General features: G+C 62.8%; 1 protein-coding gene across 1 annotated transcript; it reads right to left on the bottom strand.

The window, feature by feature from the left end:
• Nucleotides 1-2,038: 2,038 nt before the first annotated feature.
• On the bottom strand, nucleotides 2,039-15,207 carry EEF1A2 (eukaryotic translation elongation factor 1 alpha 2). The gene is made up of 8 exons (XM_030825297.1): nucleotides 14,952-15,207; nucleotides 13,490-13,704; nucleotides 11,914-12,093; nucleotides 10,862-11,158; nucleotides 9,187-9,337; nucleotides 4,520-4,776; nucleotides 2,943-3,177; nucleotides 2,039-2,450 (listed from the first exon to the last, which is right to left on the bottom strand). The coding sequence occupies exons 2-8, from the start codon at nucleotides 13,631-13,633 to the stop codon at nucleotides 2,323-2,325; spliced, it is 1,392 nt and encodes a 463-aa protein (XP_030681157.1). The 5' UTR covers nucleotides 13,634-13,704; nucleotides 14,952-15,207; the 3' UTR covers nucleotides 2,039-2,322.
• Between the last annotated feature and the right edge of the window lie 1,725 nt (nucleotides 15,208-16,932).

Genomic DNA, 16,932 nt, shown 5'->3' with positions numbered 1-16,932 from the left:
TTCTAGCCAGGTCACACGTGAAAGGACAGCTTCCTTCCAGACAGGCTCTGCAGGCCCCACTAGGCCCCTCCCATCCATGTGGCCCCACAGAGGCCTGGGATGGGCCGGGGTCCATCAGGAACACCTGTGTCCTTGGGCAGGGCCACCAGGTAAAACACAGGACACCCAGTCAGATCAGAATTTTAGATAAATAAGGAGTACCGTTTTTGTGTAAATATGACCCAAATATTTTACACTAAACAATTATTTGATATATATCCAAAGTCCCGACATGACTGGGTCCTGTATCTCCTCTGTGGAGGCCTCGTGGCTCTGATGTTCGTGGGTTCAAATCCTCCCCATCTGGGGCCGTGGGCTGCCAGCACCACATGGGGGCTGAAGCTCCCAGCCACATCCCTGCCTGGCCGCCCCACTCTTCCTCTCATTCCACCTCCTTTCGTGTGGGTTTGAGGGCACCCCACTTTGGGACTGGAGGGAGACACGAGCAGGCCCTCCAAGGGTGCCCCCAGACAGTGCCCCCGTCACCACTGCCTGTCACCTGGGCTGCGTCGTTTCCATCCTCACCCAGCATAGTGGGTCCAATATGCCCCAAGGATATCAGGACCTCAACCCTGGAATCTGTGGCTGACTTCATGTGGCAGGAAAGGATTTTGAAGATTTGGTTGAGGATGTTGAGATGGGGGTAATCCCGGATTATCCCAGGTGGGCCCCAAATGCAATCACTCGCATCCTCATGAGAAGGGGATTTGACACAGAGGAGGATAAAGCAGTGTGACAACAGACGCAGAGACTGGAATGATGCAGCCACAAGCCACGGGGTGTCGACAGACACAGCAAGGGGTGAAGCAGGGAACCGATTCTCCTGGGGTCTCCAGAGGACCAGAGCCCTGGTGACACCTTGATTTCGGCAGGGAGGCTGGTTTTGGCCTGGCCTCAGGAGGCCTCGCCATTTGCAGTCATTGGTTGCGGCATCCCTAAGAGACTAACCCACTGTGGGGCCTTGTGGTCAGCCTGCCTGCTCTGTGGAACCCTCCCAGTCAGGTACCCGGCTGTAGGTGGGGAGGTGGGGACTGGGCGACAGAGAGGCCTGCCTCAGTGCTGTGTACAGGGTCAGGGAGCCTGCCCACCCTCCACCCCGACCCTCCTCTGCATCCTCAGGGAACCTGCCCACCCTCCACCCGACCCTCCTCTGCATCCTCAGGGAACCTGCCCACCCTCCACCCGACCCTCCTCTGCATCCTCAGGGGACCTGCCCACCCTCCACCTGACCCTCCTCTGCATCCTCAGGGGACCTGCCCACCCTCCACCTGACCCTCACCTGCTGCGCATGACTGGCTGTGGGCCGGGGCCGCTTTCCCGGAGCAGGGAGGGGTGGAAAGGAGCTGTCCTCCCCTCTCCCCACCCCTCCACCCTTGCCAGCCAAGGTCGGAGCAGGTTCTAGCCCAGAGAGACCAGGGACCCCAGGGAAGACCCAAAGCCCCCAGCCCACTGACTGAAGTCACCAGCCTCCCGGCTTCGGGGGCTGGAGTTCCTACAACCATGTGCAGAGGGCCTGGACCTGGGAGCAGGATGGACAGGTACAGGCTCCAGCCACAGGTGACCGGCTTAGGAGGAGAGTGAGACCAGGCGTGCGGGGCCAGAGGAAGAATGAGTGTGTGTGTGTGACAGTCACGCGGTGGAGGTGCCCTCAGCTCTCATGCGGCCCCCAGAGATCCCAAAACCCGCAGCCTCGTTCTGTGGATCTGAAGGCACCATTCTCTGCCCTGGGTAGCCATGGAAAAGCCCCTCACAGCCACCCAGGCCACCTGGCCTTCGGATGGGGCCTTGGTGCTTGGCAACCGCCTGGGGGACACCAGGCACTCCTCACTGAGCGCTCAGCGCTCACCCTGTGCAGCGCAGGGGGCCACTCTTGCAGGCCCACCGCCCACCCTGGGGTCCCCAGGCAGGGAGTGAAGGATGCCGGGCCGGCCACCTGGGCAGGGAGGGGGTCCGGGGAGCGCGGGCGGGGCCCACCCCCCCAGCAGCAGGCGCACACGGCTCCGGGGTCGCTCAGTTTATTGGTAAAACGGGCACTGAGCGTGGCGAGCGCTGGGCGCGGAAGCCTGGGGCGGGGGCGCCTTTCCTCTTGAAGAACTTCCACTGGACCTTGATGGCGAGCATCCAGTCGCTGACCGAGGGCCTCTGGCAAGCGGTGGTGCAGACATGCGCCTGGCGGGGGTGCGGGGCGCCGGAGCGGCGCGCGGGGCGGGGGCGGGGCGGGGGCCGGGCCGGGGTTCGGAACGCGGCGCCGCCGGGGAGGGTCGCGCCGCGGGCGCCCGCGCTTCACTTGCCCGCCTTCTGCGCCTTCTGCGCAGACTTGGTGACCTTGCCGGCGCCGCCGCTCTTCTTCTCCACGTTCTTGATGACGCCCACGGCCACCGTCTGCCTCATGTCGCGCACGGCGAAGCGGCCTGGGGGGCGGGGGGCGGCGTGTGAGCGGGGCCGGAGGACTTGTCCCCCCACAACCCCAGGGCTCTCGCCGGGCGGGGGCGCAATCGCGGGAAGGAAGCCGGGTCGGGAACATCCTCGGAACACGCTTAGCGCAGAGCGCGCCCTTGTGAGGACGGCCGGCCTCGCTGGAGTCCTGCCTGGGCGGCTGCTCCACGGTCGGCGGGGCGGCCACGGAGCGGGGCCACTGGACGACTTCGGGGCCCTCCTCACTCGCGGGGCCTTCCTCACTTTCGGGGCCTCGTCTGCACACAGGACCCGCCCCAGGTCGTCCGGGCAGGGTCACCTGCACTCAGTGACACGGAGGTCGTGGGTCTCCTGCCATGCTCTGGGCCAAGCTCCGCAGGAAAGGGGGCCCACTGCTGTCCCCAGCGCCCCATCCCCGCAGTCCTCTGCCCTCAGCCTGGATCAGCCACGGCCTGGGGGCTGCACCTCCCCGGACCACCCCGGCTCACCGAGAGGCGGGTACTGGGAGAAGCTCTCAACACACATGGGCTTTCCCGGCACCATCTCCACGATGGCCGCGTCTCCAGACTTCAGGGACTTGGGGTTGTCCTCCAGCTTCTTGCCAGAGCGCCGGTCAATCTTCTCCTTCAGCTCCGCAAACTTGCAGGCGATGTGGGCTGTGTGGCAGTCGATGACCGGGGAGTAGCCGGCGCTGATCTGCCCCGGGTGGTTCAGGATGATGACCTGAGAGCAGAGCCACAGGCGGCCATCAGGCACATCCGCGGTGGGCACCGGGAGGGCGCCAGAGCGGGGCTGGGAGGCCCAGTCACCGGCCCCCCTGCATGGGCTCCTGGGCCCGGAGCGCTGACTGGAGGAAACTCAGGCTCTGAGGACCCAGCCCCAGACCTGAGCCTCAACATCCTCATTAAGCAAAAGATAAACAACTGAGATTCATTGTTTCGAAGGGGCAGGGGCAGCACCTACACGGCCAACCCCAGCTGGAACTAAGCGGTGGGGGGAGGGGGGGGCGGGCCTTGGTGACAAAACTGGACCTCAATTCCTGTGTTTCAGTTGTATCTCAGTAAAGCCACTTTTAAAAATCATGAAGAGGCCGGTCACGGTGGCTCACGCCTGTAATCCCAGTACTTTAGGGGGCCGACGCACGTGGATCACTTGAGGTCAGGAGCTCGAGACCAGCCTGGCCAACATGGCGAAACCCCGTATCTACTAATAATACAAAAATTAGCCAGGCGTGGTGGCGCATGCCTGTAATCCTACCTACTTGGGAGGCTGAGGCAGGAGAATCACTTGTACCCAGGAGGCGGAGGTTGCAGTGAGCCGAGATCACGCCACTGCACTCCAGCCTGGGCAACAGAGCGAGACTCCGTCTCAAAAAAAAAATAAATAAATCATATGTAGAGGCCAGCAAAGAGGGGGCAATGAAGACTGTAGAGAATGAAAGTATGACAGAGATGTCTCAGGCAGTAAGTTAACAAAAGCGTTTTTCCAGGACGAATGTAGGACCTCAGAGGCTGGGCATCCCAGCGGTGTGGCATGGAAGACAGACCTGGGATTGAACACAGGCTGGGAGCCATAGGGCCTGCACCCCTCCCAGAACTGACTGATCCCCCTGTTGAGTGCTCGGTGGCCCCCTCGGTGGAATGGGGGTCCCTTTCTCTTTTCTTTTTTTTTTTCTTTTGAGACAGAGTCTCGCTCTGTCGCCCAGGCTGAAGTGCAGTGGCGAAATCTCGGCTCACTGTAACCTCCGCCTACCAGGTTCAAGCGATTCTCCTGCCTTAGCTTCCTGATAGCTGGGACTACAGGCACGTGCCACCATGCCTAGCTAATTTTTGTATTTTTAGTAGAGATGGGGCTTCACCATGTTGACCAAGATGGTCTTGATCTCTTGACCTCGTGATCCGCCCGCCTCGGCCTCCCAAAGTGCTGGGATTACAGGCGTGAGCGACTGTGCCCGGCCTGAGGGTCCGGTTTTCTCCCCACGCCAGGCCACCTGCCGACAGCAGCCTCACCCAGGACAGTTCTGCCCAGCAGGCGCCAGCCCCCTGGACCCAGCGCAGCCCCCCACCTGGGAAGTGAACTGAGCGGCCTCCTGCGGTGGGTCGGACTTGCTGTCCCCGCACACGTTGCCCCGCCGGATGTCCTTCACTGACACATTCTTCACATTGAAGCCGACGTTGTCGCCAGGCAGAGCTTCGCTCAGAGCCTCATGGTGCATCTCCACCGACTTCACCTCAGTGGTGATGTTCACTGGCGCAAAGGTCACCACCATGCCCGGCCGCAGGATGCCGGTCTCCACCCGGCCCACGGGCACTGTGCCAATGCCTGCAGAGGGGAGGGGGTGTGAGGGGAAGGCGGGGCCCGAGGGGATGCTGGGGAAGGATATTCGGGGACAGAGCCTGGAAACCAACAAAGCCTGGGACTGGATCTCCCGACAGGCCTGGGGGTTGGGGCCACATGGGCAGAGTGCAAGGGAGGGGAGGCCAGGGACAAGGCAGACACAGAGGTTCCAAGAGAAGTGGGGGCTCCCCCACCCAGCTGGGGAAATAAGAGGCTGAGCAGCAGAGCTCCCAGGAACCCAAGGAAAAGCCACAGGGGCAGAGAAGGGGGAGGATGGGCAGAGAGGGGCTGTCTGAACCTGGGGTCCCATCCATGCCCCCAGAGAGCACTTTAAAGGGGGCACTATGGGACCCCTCCTTTGTCTGAGGACTCCTCCCTGTGAGTGTGGGCCGGGCCACTGACTGCTCCTGCCTGGGGCCTGGTGGCCCTGCTCCCTGCTCCCTGCAGGCCCTGCTCCCTGCTCCCTGCTCCCTGCTCCCTGTGGGCCCTGCTCCCTGCTCCCTGCTCCCTGCAGGCTCTCTGGGCCCCACTTGGGTGCCGCAGGTCTCTATCATTAAAGGGGACTCTCAGCCGGACGCAGCACAGGCACAGTGGCACCTGAGCGTCCCTGGCATTTCTTGTGGATCTGCTTACACCAATTGTGCAGCTGCCACATGGGGATCTTGTCTCCCCCAGGCTACTGGGTCTCCACCCTCACCTCCCAGGGCTGTGAGGGAGGCCCGTTGTAGCCTCCAGCCGACTTCACTGAGGCCGGTGGCTGTGCTCTGTGCTGGGGTGAGCAGGATGCCCCCACTGTGCACACAGAGGTGCCTGCAACATCTTTGGCTGCAGCCCACTGGCTGGGGGTCTCCTATCAGTGCCCCTTCTCTGGGGTCTCAGATTTTCTTATGGTTTCTCTTCTTGGTGAGATGGATGGATGGATGGATGGATAGAAGGATGGATGGATGGATAGATGGGGAGGTAGGTGGGTGGATGGGTGGATGGATGGATGGATGGATGGATGGATGGATGGATGGATGGATGAATGGGGAGGTAGATGGATGGGGAGGTGGACAGACAGAAGGATGGGTGGGGAGATGGATGAGTAGGGAGATGGATGGATGGATTGGTGGATGGATGGATGGATGGATGGATGAATGAGGAGGTGGCTGAGTGGATGGACAGAAGGATGGATGGGTAGGGAGGTGGGTGGATGGATGGATGGATGGGGAGGTGGATGGATGGATGGATGGATGGACGGATGGATGGATGGATGGGGAGGTGGATGGACGGATGGATGGAGAGATGGATGGATGGATGGATGGATGGATGGAGAGATGAATGGATGGATAAGATGGATGGATGAATGATGGAGGGAAGGATGGCTGGATGGGGAGATGGATGGATGGAGAGGTGGATGGGGAGATGGATGGATGGATGGATGGAAGGATGGATGGATGGGGAGGTGGATGGATGGGGAGGTGGATGGATGGATAGGTGGATGGGTGGATGGACAGAAGGATGAATGGGTAGCGAGATGGATGGATGGATGGATGGATGGATGGATGGATGGATGGATGGATGGGGAGGGATGGATGGATGGATGGATGGGTGGATGGATGGACGGATGGAGAGAAGGATGGATGGGTGGGGAGGTGGGTGGGTGGATGGATGGGTGGGGAGGTGGGTGGGTGGGTGGATGGGTGGATGGATGGATGGATGAATGAGGAGGTGGCTGAGTGGATGGACAGAAGGATGGATGGGTAGGGAGGTGGGTGGATGGATGGATGGATGGGGAGGTGGATGGATGGATGGATAGATGGATGGATGGATGGATGGATGGATGGGGAGGTGGATGGATGGATGGATGGAGAGATGGATGGATGGATAGATGGATGAGGAGATGAATGGATGGATGGATGATGGAGGGGAGGATGGCTGGATGGGGAGATGGATGGATGGAGAGGTGGATGGGGAGATGGATGGATGGAGAGGTGGATGGGGAGATGGATGGATGGATGGATGGATGGATGGAAGGATGGATGGATGGGGAGGTGGATGGATGGGGAGGTGGATGGATGGATAGGTGGATGGGTGGATGGACAGAAGGATGAATGGGTAGCGAGATAGGTGGATGGATGGATGGATGGATGGGGAGGGATGGATGGATGGGTGGATGGGTGGATAGATAGAAGGATGGATGGGTAGGGAGGTGGGTAGGTGGGTGGATGGATGGAGAGGTGGATGGATGGGGAGATGGATGGATGGATGGATGGATGGATGGATGGATGGAGAGAAGGATGGATGGGTGGGGAGGTGGGTGGGTGAATGGATGGGTGGGGAGGTGGGTGGGTGGGTGGATGGATGGATGGATGGATGGATGGGGAGGTGGATGGATGGATGGTTAGATGGGGAGGTGGGTGGATGGATGGATGGATAGAAGGATGGATACAAGGATGGATGGGGGGTGGGTGGATGGATGGATGGATGATGAGGTGGGTGGATGGGTGGATAGACAGAAGGATGGATGGGTAGGGAGGTAGGTGAGTGGATGGATGGATGGATGGGGAGAGGAATGGATGGATGGATGGATAGAGAGAAGGATGGATGGGTGGGACAATGGATGGATGGATGTATAGAGAGAAGGATGGATGGGTGGGGAGATGGATGGATGGATGGGGAGATGGATGGATGGATGGATAGAGAGAAGGATGGATGGGTGGGACAATGGATGGATGGATGGATAGAGGGAAGGATGGATGGGTGAGGAGATGGGTGGATGGATGGATGGATGGATGGACAGAAGGATGGATGGGTGGGGAGGTGGGTGGATAGATGGATGGATGGATGGATGAAGGATGGATGGGTGGGGAGGTGGGTGGATGGGTGGATGGACAGAAGGACGGATGGGTGGGGAGGTGGGTGGGTGGGTGGGTGGATGGATGGATGGATGGATGGGGAGGTGGATGGATGGATGGGGAGGTGGATGGATGGATGGTTAGATGGGGAGGTGGGTGGATGGATGGATGGATAGAAGGATGGATACAAGGATGGACGGGGGGAGATGGGTGGATGGATGGATGGATGATGAGGTGGATGGATGGGTGGATGGACAGAAGGATGGATGGGTAGGGAGGTAGGTGAGCGGATGGATGGATGGATGGGGAGATGGATGGATGGACGGATAGAGAGAAGGATGGATGGGTGGGACAATGGATGGATGGATGGATGGATAGAGAGAAGGATGGATGGGTGGGACAATGGATGGATGGATGGATAGAGAGAAGGATGGATGGGTGGGGAGATGGGTGGATGGATGGATGGATGGACAGAAGGATGGATGGGTGGGGAGGTGGGTGGATAGATGGATGGATGGATGGATAGGGAGGTGGGTGGGTGGATGGATGGATGGATGGATGGATGGATGGATGGATGGATGGACAGAAGGATGGATGGATGGGGAGGTGGGTGGATGGGTGGATGGACAGAAGGACGGATGGTTGGGGAGGTGGGTGAGTGGATGGATGGATGGATGGATGGATGGATGGGGAGATGGATGGATAGATAGAAGGATGGATAGGTGGGACAATAGGTGGACGGATGCATAGAGAGAAGGATGAATGGGTGGGGAGATGGATGGATGGATGGATGGATGGAGAGGTGGATGGATGGATAGATGGACAGAAGGATAGATGGGGGGAGGTGGCTGAATGGATGGATGGATGGATGGAGAGGTGGACGGATGGATGGATGTATAGAGAGAAGGATGGATGGTTGAGACAATGGATGGATGGATGGATGGATGGATGGATGGATGGAGAGGATGGATGGGTAGGACAATGGATGGATGGATGCATGGATGGATGGATGGATGGATGGAGGGATAGAGAGAAGGATGGATGGGTGGGACAATCAATGGATGGATGGATGGATGGATAGAGAGAAGGATGGATGGTGGGGAGATGGATGGATGGATGAGAGATGGATGGATGGATGGATGGATGGACAGAAGGATGGATGGGTGGGGAGGTGGGTGGATGGATGGATGGATGGAGAGGTGGAGGGATGGTTGGATAGAGAGAAGGATGGATGGATGGATGGATGGATGGATGGATGGATGGATGGAGTGAAGGATGGATGGGTGGGGAGATGGATGGATGGATGGATGGAGAGGTGGATAGAAGGATGGATGGATGGATGGATGGATGGATGGATGGATGGATGGATAGACAGAGGATGGACGGGTGGGGAGGTGGGTGGATGGATGGATGGATGTGGGATGGACTGTCCCCCAGAAAGTGTGTGGTAAGGGGAGAGATTGGAGACAGCCCAGTCTTGAGATGCCTCGTAGGGGCCCCTGGTCTAGGGCAGGCAGAGCTGGCCAGGCAGGAGCTCCAGCACGGCGCCCTTGCTCACCGCCGATCTTGTACACGTCCTGCAGCGGCAGGCGCAGGGGCTTGTCCGTGGGGCGCGTGGGTGGCAGGATGGTATCCAGGGCCTCCAGCAGGGACACGCCGCTTGCATTGCCCTCCTTACGCTCCACCTTCCAGCCCTTGAACCATGGCATCTGGACCAAAGGGAGAAAATCAATCCGTTACAGAGACATTGGTGGCCTCCCCACCCTCAGGCCTCCCCAGGGTACTTCCAGGAGTACTGCTGTTCAGGCTAAACTTGCCTCATGCCCTGTGAGATGAGGAATTTCGCCACCTTGCTCCTCCCCAGCCCATAGCCCCAGCATCACAGGGATCTCTGGGAAGGAGATCCCTCTTAAAAGGAGGAGGACAAAGAGGGAAAGCACCCTTCCCAGCTCAGGCTGCTCAGGAGTTGCTGACACTGTGAACAAACCCCCAGTCCAGCCCCAAGTCCCCGAAACCCCGGACCCCTGACCATCAGCTCCAGGCAGGGCAGGTGACTTAACTAGGAGGATGCCGAGTCTGGCCAAGGGCCAGGCCAGGGACAGAGCTGGAGGAGGAGCCTCGCCCCACCCTAGCTCCTGGACACTGCGCTGCCTCCAAGCTTGGCCCAGCCTTGTCCGGAGCTTCTCCTAGCGCGGCCCCTGCTCCCACCCCAGGAAGCCTCCCTCTGGGCCACCTGCCACAAACAGGGAGAAGAGGAGGGGCTGGCAGCACTGTGCCCCAGCCCCCCAGGGCCTGTGTAAACACGGGCCACCTAGCAGCTCAGGCCAGACGGGAGTGCGGGGCCCCTGATGGCTGGAGGCCTCCCTGGAGAGGGGGAGAGTGGCGTTCGCCACATGATACCCTGTGAGGACAACGCCATCACAGGTGAACAACATCCAGCTTCGTGAGACGGAGGCGGGGCTGGGGGAGTCCCTCCCAGCTCTGTCCCCAGACCCCAGCTCCAGGCTCAGTGCTGCTGGTCTGTCTCCCTGCTGTCTCTAGACTCCACACCTGCACCCTCACTGTGGGCAGTGACAGTGCTGGCAGAGCCCAGTGGCGGCCATTCCGGGGTCTCCTCTGGCTTGGAGAACCCTGGGAACGGTCTCAGGTTCTGCAAGTGTCTCCACACATCACCTCCAGCTGAGGCAGAGTCCCCAGGCTACAGACTGTTCGCGCGTTGAGCTCCCAGGTGACCAGCCAAGAGCCAACCCTTGGCCTTCCCAGTGAGCCCAGAAGCATGCACACTTCCCAAAGCCCAGCCCTGCTCCAAGACCCCAGGGGAGGCAGCCGAGCCCCCACGGCCCAGCCCGCAGCCCCTGCACGGTGTCCAGGGCCAGCACAATGGCCTGGCAGAGATGAAACCCACCACCCCCATGGCAGGGCTCTGGAGACCAAGCACATGGGCCTGGTGCTGGAGGCTGCTGCCCCTGCTGTGTTGATGTCGGGGATGGGCCCCGGCCCTGGCCCTGGCCAGCTGTGTGTGAGGCTGAGTGTAGGAGCAAAGCCTGGTGCTGAGGGGGATGGGGCTCCCTGCCGGGCCCTGAGCCAGTTAGGGAAACCCAGCAGGTTTCGAGGGGAACCTGCATTTCCCGGGGACAGGCCCTTGACCGCCCCCTGCCACCTGCCGGTGCCTCGCTCTGGCCCAGGGGGTCCAGCCAGCCCCTGTGGCCCGCCCCGCCCTAGCCGCCACTCACGTTGGGGGAGGGCTCCAGCATGTTGTCGCCGTGCCAGCCGGAGATGGGCACGAAGGGCACGGTGGCCGGGTTGTAGCCAATCTTCTTGATGTAGGCGCTGACTTCCTTCACGATCTCGTCGTAGCGCTTCTCGCTGTAAGCCGGCTCCGTGGAGTCCATTTTGTTCACACCCACGATGAGCTGCTTCACACCCAGCGTGTAGGCCAGCAGGGCATGCTCCCGCGTCTGCCCATTCTTGGAGATGCCCGCCTCGAACTCACCCACGCCCGCTGCCACAATCAGCACTGCGCAGTCCGCCTGCCCGGCAGGGGACACAGTGAGCTCCGCCCTGCCTGCCCGGCAGGGGACACAGCAAGCCGGGCCCCACCTCACTTCCAGGCCTCTCCAGGCAGTGGGCTGGGGCCTGAGCAGCCCACTGGGGCCTTGGGGCAGGAGGCATGGGGGTCCCCACTTCAAGGGCAGCATGAAGGCTCATCACCAGGCCCTGGGTCAGGGGACCAAAGTTCAGCCCTGGCTGCACCACCAGTGAGCTGTGTATCCCTGGACAAGTCACTCAGCCTCTCTGGTCCTGTTCCTCACTTGAGGACAGACTGAAGTCACAGTTATCAAAGCAGTTTGGAGGTGGTGGCATGTGTCCTGCTGTCTGCAGGGTGCTGTGTCTGGGGTGTCCGTGCATCTCTGTGAGTGCCCTGAAATGTCATACGGTCTAGGCCTGGCCGGTGGCACCTCTGCCCCACTGCTCACTGTCCCCATCCTGGCCTCTAACCCCTCCGTGTATGAAGGCGTGTCCATGTCCCCATCTGCCCCCATCTATCTGGGGACTCTGACACTGGCTGGGTATCTTCACAGGCACTGGTTCAGATGCCAGAGCACTGGATTCGTCCTTGGGGGGCTCTGACCCAGACTGGGTGAGGGTGGCCCAGGTGAGGGAGGCCCCTGCCCTCGCAGGAAGCACAGGAAACCCCACCACCCTAGTGACCCCAGGGGCCCCCAGTGTCCCCTGAAGGGTGCAGCGGCCTCTCCCCCAGCCCCACCTGCTGTGCCCTGCTCACCTGGGATGTGCCCGTGATCATGTTCTTGATGAAGTCGCGGTGGCCGGGGGCATCGATGATGGTGATGTAGTACTTGGTGGTCTCAAACTTCCAGAGGGAGATGTCGATGGTGATGCCGCGCTCACGCTCCGCCTTCAGCTTGTCCAGCACCCAGGCATACTTGAAGGATCCCTTCCCCATCTGGAGCGGGTGAGGGTCACGGCTGAGGGCGGGACCCGGGACTCAGGAGTCCCTGGTGGTGCGAGCTGCTTGTTACAGCAGAGTGGCCGCGAGAGGCGGGAGATGGGCTCCAGCACCCCCTTGCTCCCCGCCGGGGTCCTGGGACGCCGGCCCCCTCCGTCGGGACCCCACACCCAGACCCTGCCCCCCAGGGCCAGCCTCCGCACCTGCTCCGAAATGGGCGCGGCTACGCACGTCCACCAGCAGGTGGCGCAAGGGCCTGGGAGTCGCTCGCTCTCCGAGCGAAGCCGCCAGATGGGATAAACCCCTCCCGGGCGAGGGCTCCCCTTTATCTGAAGCTGCGGACGCCCCCAGATCCCTTCCTCAGCCAGAGGCCAATAATACCACTGTGTTTGGGGCTGTCAGATAACCCTCTGTGGCTTCTCCTCCCCTTCCTCGCTCTGATGGACACGGGAAGCTGGGGGGCCTCGGCCAGTGAGACCCCCACAGAAGGGGACGGGCTGCGGTCAGGGCAGCAGCGGCGGTCACGACCCAGCTTGGCAGAGCTCCCAGCCAGGGCCTCGCACAGACAAGACTCTGCCCTCCAGGAGGCTGCCCAGCCTGGAGCAGACCCAGACGGGACCCAGCTGGGGCCTGAAACAGCGGCCCTCTGAAACCCCCGCCTCCTCCCGACAAGGCCAGGTAAAGGGTGATGCAGCCCAAACTCAGGGGTGCAGCTCAGAGCACCCCCCAACCCCACCAGGGCAGAGGCTCAGCCCAGGACAGCGAGTGCCCCCACCTCCGGCCCTGGCCTCCGCCCTCATCATCCAGGTGAGAGCTCCCACAGGCCCTCCCGGAAGTGGGCTTCTCCCCAGAGCCCTGGGTGGGGGATGGGGACCAGAGAGCAGACCCCGTCTCATGGCCGCTCCCCACCACCGTCTCAGCCACCAAAGAGGAACCGCTTCAAAAGGTCAACTAGGAGGTCACCTCATCCAGGACCCCCACCCCAGGGCTGCCCTGGACAGCAGCCCTCCACAGCCCAGCACAAGAAAATGGAGCAGACGGGCCGACTGCCCATCAATCAGCTATTAATAGCAGCGTGCGTCCTGGCAGGGCCCTGGGACAAGTGAGGGCAGTACCATCTCCAGCCCCAGCTCAACATGGCAGAGTTCCAGAGCCTTCTGCGGACCCTCCCAGGTCACCTCCCTCACCACAGGGCAAGTCCGGCAGCTCCATGGCCACCCCTCCCCCACCAAGCTCCCCCCAAGAGAGAGGCTGCCCCACAGTGGGGGTCCCTCCTGCCCTGGAGGAGGTCACCTGAGCCCCATGCCCTGGGGCTGGGAGATGCCAAGCCTGGCCACCACGGGAGTTGGGGGTTCCTTCTCAGGGGGCCAAGACGGGAGCCCGGGGAGCTCACCTCAGCCGCCTCCTTCTCGAACTTCTCAATGGTCCTTTTGTCGATACCTCCGCATTTGTAGATGAGGTGGCCCGTGGTGGTGGACTTGCCAGAGTCCACGTGGCCGATGACCACGATGTTGATGTGGGTCTTCTCCTTGCCCATTTTGCTGGGAGTGTGAGGGGCTGGCGGGACCCGGGGTGCTCTGGCTCAGGGCGAGGGGGGCTGCAGTGATTCTGTGGGGCCAGTCGTGGTGGGGAGACAGGTGATGGGGAGCCCCAGGGGGAGAGACCAGCAGAGACTGTCCTGGCACAGGCTGGGCACGCATCCCTGCCCACAAACCAAGCCCCCATGTTTGGTGGGGAGGGAATGGCCCCCACTCACAGCTGGGCCTGGCCAGGGCAAGCAGAGGCTGTGCACTGCCCCCACCCCACACTTGAGCCCAAACGGCCCCATCTGCTGTAAATAACTGGGCGTTGGAGCCCCCCGGCCGCTCCTTGGGAAGGGGTTAGCCACCATTTGGAGGGACCACGCAGCGCCAGGCTGGGTACGTCCGTGACCAGCAGAGCGGGGTGATGAGTCACCTGCCCAGCGCTCCAGGGCCCTGTCCTGCACGCGCGCTCCCCTCCCCGGCGGCAGGGCCAGGGACACGGCGCCCCACCCCCACCCGCTGCCACCGGGGAGAGATGGCCACTGCTCCCCACTCCCCTCCTCAGGCAGGGACGGCGCCATCTTCCCCTCATCCCTGCCCGGCAGGCTGGGCCAGAGCCCCGACGGAGATGCTCTGCCCGGATTAGGGACCCAGAATAGCTCTAGGCACCCCCCTCCCAGACTCTCACAGGGGCAGACAGCGGCCGGGAGGTGGGGGTCCCTGTTCCAGCCCGAGGAAGGACGACCCGGCCCAGCCGAGCCCAGCAAGTGCCAGGTGGAGATGCCCTCGGCCCCGTGGGTCGAGGTATAGGGGGCACCCTCCCTCCCCCCTCCCCTCTGGTCAGGGCCCTGGGTCACAGCCCTGTCCCATCACAGAGGTCAGTGGAGAAACCCACGCTGCTCCTCGGGGACAGGCGGCTGGGGGAGGGAAAGAGGACAGAAGCCACCCTGGGGTGGGAACACGGGTGGGGGTGGGGAGGCCAGGGCCCCCAGATCTCACCGCCTCCCTCAGCGTCCTCTAGTCCAGCGCCCCGAAGCCCGACCCCCATCAGCCCCCAGCACTGAAGACCCTGCCCCCAGCCCGCAGGGTCCCCGCGGCCCCAAGGTCACGGCCACGGGGCGATCGCCGCCCAGGACCCGGCCCCGCCGCCCCGCGCCGCCCCCCACCCCCAGCCCAGCCCGGCCGACGCGGGGACCCCCGGGAGCCGGAATCCGGGCGCGCGCGGGGGCGGGTGCGGGGCCCGGCCGCCCTCTGCCCCCCAGGACCGGCCCCGGGGGTCCCTCTTCGGAAGACGGGGGCGGGGGCGGAGGCCCGGGGGCCGAGCGTCCTTACCCGGAGCCGAGGTCTCAGCCAGAGGGACTGGCGGCGCCGGCGCCGGCGGTTTTATCTCCGGGAGGGGGTCCACCTATTGACGGTGGCGGCGCAGTGCACCGCGCCCTGCAGCACGCCAATGCGGAACCGCGCGGGAGGGGGCGGGGCGCGGACGCGCGCGGGCGGGCGCCACGGGGACGCGAGGGGATGCGGGAGGCGCGGGCTGCAAAGACGGACGCGGGAGGCGGGAGAGAAACGCGCAGCTGGCGGGGGCGGGGCGGGGGCAGGGCAGGGAGGCGGCGGGAGGGAGGGACGGGGATGGAGACGGCGCGGGGAGAGCGCGGCGGGCCCGGGAGACCGAGCGAGAGCCGGCTCAGGGCAGGAACACGCTTGAGCCGCGAAAAGCGGTCCCCTGGGACAGGGCAGACGCCGAGGACCGGAGCCGGCAGGCGGGGGAGGGGAGCAGGTGGGCTGCAGCCTGGGAGACGAGCCTGGGTCTACCGGCCCCTCCCCGGCCCTGCTCATGGGGGACGCCCAAGAACCAACGAAGCCCAGCTCTGAGGGGCTCTCCCTAATGAGGCCCGGGGGTGCAGGCCTCAGGGTGGAACCCCGGAATCTGCTGGTTTCCAGTCCCTGTCCTCACGCGCCTGCACTCCTGGGCGTACCATGACAGGCCCCGAGGATCCAGCGCAGAATCACCCTCCCCCTGAGAGGCTGGTCTCCCACGGTGCAGGGAACGCCGGAAGCCCGCTCCCAGACCCACTGACATCTTCCAGGGACCCTCCCCTCCGGGTGCGCCTACCGCTGGCTGCTGCTGGGAAACAGCGCCAGCCAAGGGCGAGTCAGATCCAGACAAACCCAGGCCCCCCACCCCGCCCAGCGCCCCACCCCGCTGCACCTCAGCGCCTTGAGGCTGGTCCTCACATGGGGTCAGGATGCCAAGCCAAAGACCGGACCACGCTCTGTAGGAAGTGGGGAGTCCCTGAGGTCCTGGGCACAAGCGGGTAATGACCAACGTGGGTTGTGAGGAAGGGGATGTGGCAGCCATGTGTTGCCTGAAGACCAAGGTCAGGGGCTTTCTCCCAGACCCCAAGATCCTGTCGTCTCACCCAGGTATTCAGGTCTTCCCTCCCACGCTGCGCCCCCCCCCTCACTCGGATCTTCCTGCCAGCGGGGTCTCGGGAGGTGTGTGCTGAGTGGGGGCAGAGCCCTGGCACCTGTCCTCTCAGCCCTGAGTGCCCACTGGGTGTTGACATGGAGGCCCCAGGTCGTGCCCAGCACCTGCCACTGGGCAAATCCATGGGGATCCCCAGCGACTAGACCCCTACCTGGCCCACTGGCAGGTGTGAGGAGGAAGGAAAGGTGGGGGCCCAGGGTCGGGGCCAAACAGTTCTCCCCAGCCTGTGGAGAGGGCCTCTCAGGAAGACACTGGTCTGTGGCTGCGTCTGCCCCATAGGAGTCCAGGAACTTGAGCTCCTGGGCCACAGGCAGGAGAGGAGGCAGGGAGGGCCTGCCAGGTGCCCCGGCACTTCCGAGTGCTGCTGATGCCGTCAAACAGAAGCCAGGAATAAAAATAACTGCCTGGCAAGAAAGCAAGGCCCGCCCCACCCCACCCAGCTGGTCTCTATATTTAACGCCTCCCCTGCAGCCTGAAGGTTAGGCAGGGATTTGGGAAGTGGGCTTGCTGCAGGTGCTCAAGTGGCCGAGGCCAGGGTCCCTGGGATGCCCACCCCACTCCCTCAAGGGATCACCAGGACTCTGGGCTATTTTTCCAGACACCCCTTCCCCCCCGGCTCCTGGCCCACCCACAGCAGTGCCAAGGGCTCACATGTGCCAGGGGGCCTTGCCACCCACAGGAGTGGCCCCTGAGAGTGGAATGTGGCATCCTCCCCAAAGCACCTGTGCGCTGACCCTGGGCAAGGGTGTCGGTGGCTGCTCCAAAGGGTCTCCCGGGCGCCAGGACACATTTGGTCCACGGTGTGGCCCTTTGGGGCCCTGGGAG

This window comes from Nomascus leucogenys, chromosome 13 (assembly GCF_006542625.1).
Source record: "Nomascus leucogenys isolate Asia chromosome 13, Asia_NLE_v1, whole genome shotgun sequence".
Lineage (NCBI taxonomy): Eukaryota > Metazoa > Chordata > Mammalia > Primates > Hylobatidae > Nomascus > Nomascus leucogenys.
Note: the sequence above shows the minus strand (reverse complement) of the source record. Positions and strands in the feature narration are given on the sequence as shown.